The sequence below is a fragment of the Chrysochloris asiatica genome, unplaced genomic scaffold (genome assembly GCF_000296735.1).
Source record: "Chrysochloris asiatica unplaced genomic scaffold, ChrAsi1.0 scaffold00049, whole genome shotgun sequence".
Lineage (NCBI taxonomy): Eukaryota > Metazoa > Chordata > Mammalia > Afrosoricida > Chrysochloridae > Chrysochloris > Chrysochloris asiatica.
Window position 1 is genome coordinate 9,351,935 of NW_006408567.1, and position 2,252 is coordinate 9,354,186.

Sequence of the window (2,252 nt, forward strand, 5' to 3'; positions counted from 1 at the left end):
GGAGTAGAAAGCCTCATCTTTCTCCCGCGGAGCGGCTGGTAGTTTCGAACCGCTGACCCTAAGGTTCGCAGCCCGATTCGTAACCACTACGCTACCAGAGCTCCTTACAGGAATTACATTAGCTATACTTAAATGATCCAAGATAGTAACACAAGTTCCCAGGAGTAATGAGCATCTTCCTCCATTGTTCTCTTACAAATAAAGCATTTTCTTCATTTGACAGAAATCTTTTTTTTACTATACAGAGGAACAAAAATATATATTTTCAATTAAGATTGTAAAATTTTTACATAATGAAATGTTATAGTAGAAATCAAATTTAGTGACACATATATGTTTTCGTCTTTGTCTTTGTTAGTGGTTAATATTTCTGGGAGTATCAAAATAATGTAAGACTAACTAGAAACTTCTTATAAATAAAAAATAATTTAACCTATTAATTATTCAGGCATGCCATAAAGTCTTAACCTGCCAGAATTAAAACTATATTTGGATAATTTTACTACATGTCTATAAGAATATATACACCATTTATTTCTGCATGGCTTAGGATCAACAGATGTTACATTACCTCTTTACCATTTAGGTTCAGAGCACTCAAGGCAGAACTTCCCTCCAAAAATGTAACCCACATTTTATCTTCTACAAATCTTTAAGAAAAATAAATGACAGAATTAATATATTTGACATAACTTCTACAAATCTTTACGAAAAATAAATAACATATTGGACATAACTTCTACAAATCTTTAAGAAAATAAATAACACAATTAATATATTATACATAGTCCAATGATACCTAATGGGCATGTTGTTGTTAAGAAGTGCTGTTGAGTCAGTTCTGATGGATAGTGACTCTGTACACAGTTTTTGAGCAGCTGGTGAGTTTGAACCACCAACCTTGCAGTTAGCAGTCCAGTGCTTATCCAACAGCACCACACCAGGAAGATAACAAAAATGTGTAAAAAATGAGGGACAGCAATGACCTAGCAGATGGTGACCTACAGAGGACCCTCTCCCCTGAAAACATTCAAATTCAAATTATTTTCAAATACACGGCTTATAAAACAGTTTGCCAGAAGAAATGGGCCTGTGGGCTTCCATTTATGATCTCTGGTAATCTGCAAGCCTTCATTTCACTGAAGAGAGAAAAAAGAGCAAGAGGTTAAGCGATTTATTCAAAGTGATCCTACAAGGCCTCCTGATCTCCAAGTCTGATACTATATTATTGTTGCATGACTTCCATGAAGGAAATTCCCTCTGATCAAGGACAAAGATAGGGAACTGTTAGTGAAAACAAAATACCAGACTGACCTTAGTGAGTCAGTTACGATCCTTGTCTTTGTTCACTGACAAGATAGTTATTCTCTTGGGACTTTAATGCCTTTGCTATGATTTTAAATTGATAATTTGGAAATAAGATACTCACCAAAAGAAAAAATGAAAAGGCTATTACAAGTTTTGATGATGATTACTGATATGTAATCAGGTTATCATACAAAAAAGAATAAAACCATCTATAACACCATCAATCCTATTTATAGAAACTGTTTTGAGTCAAACTCAGTCCAGCAGTATAAATCAAGCTCAGAACTCCTCAAAGATTTTTTGAAAATGATAGAGGGGAAAACACATAAACATACAAACACATATATACTTAAAGTAAGATTTAAAAGTATAGATTCTAGATAACAATAAGACAAATGTGTGCACAAGTACTTTTAACTACTGAAACCAAAGGCCTTGAAAAGATTTCTAAACTCACTCAAACATGATCAAGGCAAGTGACTTTCAATTTCTTTGACATAAATTATTAAGTTGTTGTTAGGGTAGTGGCTGCACACAAGTCTGCTGACTGGGAATCAAATCTGAGTCTCAGACATGGAAAGCAAGAATTCTAGCAGTGAGCCACCACTACCCTTGGTTAACATCTAACATCTGTGAATTCTTGTAAGACTCTTTTTGAAAGCTGAAGGAACCCTTGTGGTGGATTGTGCTGGACTGCTAACTTAAAGGTCAGCAGTTCGAACCTACCAGCCACTCTTGGAAAAAGATGAGGCTGCCTGCCTCTGTAAAAGTTTACAGCCTCGGTGCATTATATTATAAAATAGACACTGGAGGGGGAGAGAAAGGAATAGCCAGAAACATCACCATAGAAATCTTGTAAGTCCGTCTTCTGCCTATAACTGATTGGAATACCTAAAATGGGGCTACAACATGTCCAGTGAAAGAGGCTTCCTGCAGAGCCTCTG

The 2,252-nt window shown here is 35.6% G+C and overlaps 1 protein-coding gene across 6 annotated transcripts in view; it reads right to left on the reverse strand.

Moving 5' to 3' along the window:
• Window positions 1-2,252, reverse strand: part of SYNJ1 (synaptojanin 1) — a 129,202-nt gene that overhangs the window by 28,961 nt on the left and 97,989 nt on the right. For all 6 annotated transcript variants that reach the window (XM_006862531.1, XM_006862534.1, XM_006862535.1 and 3 more), the window contains one exon: window positions 572-650. In XM_006862531.1, the coding sequence (XP_006862593.1) occupies window positions 572-650 (79 nt within the window). The remainder of the gene's footprint in view (window positions 1-571; window positions 651-2,252) is intronic.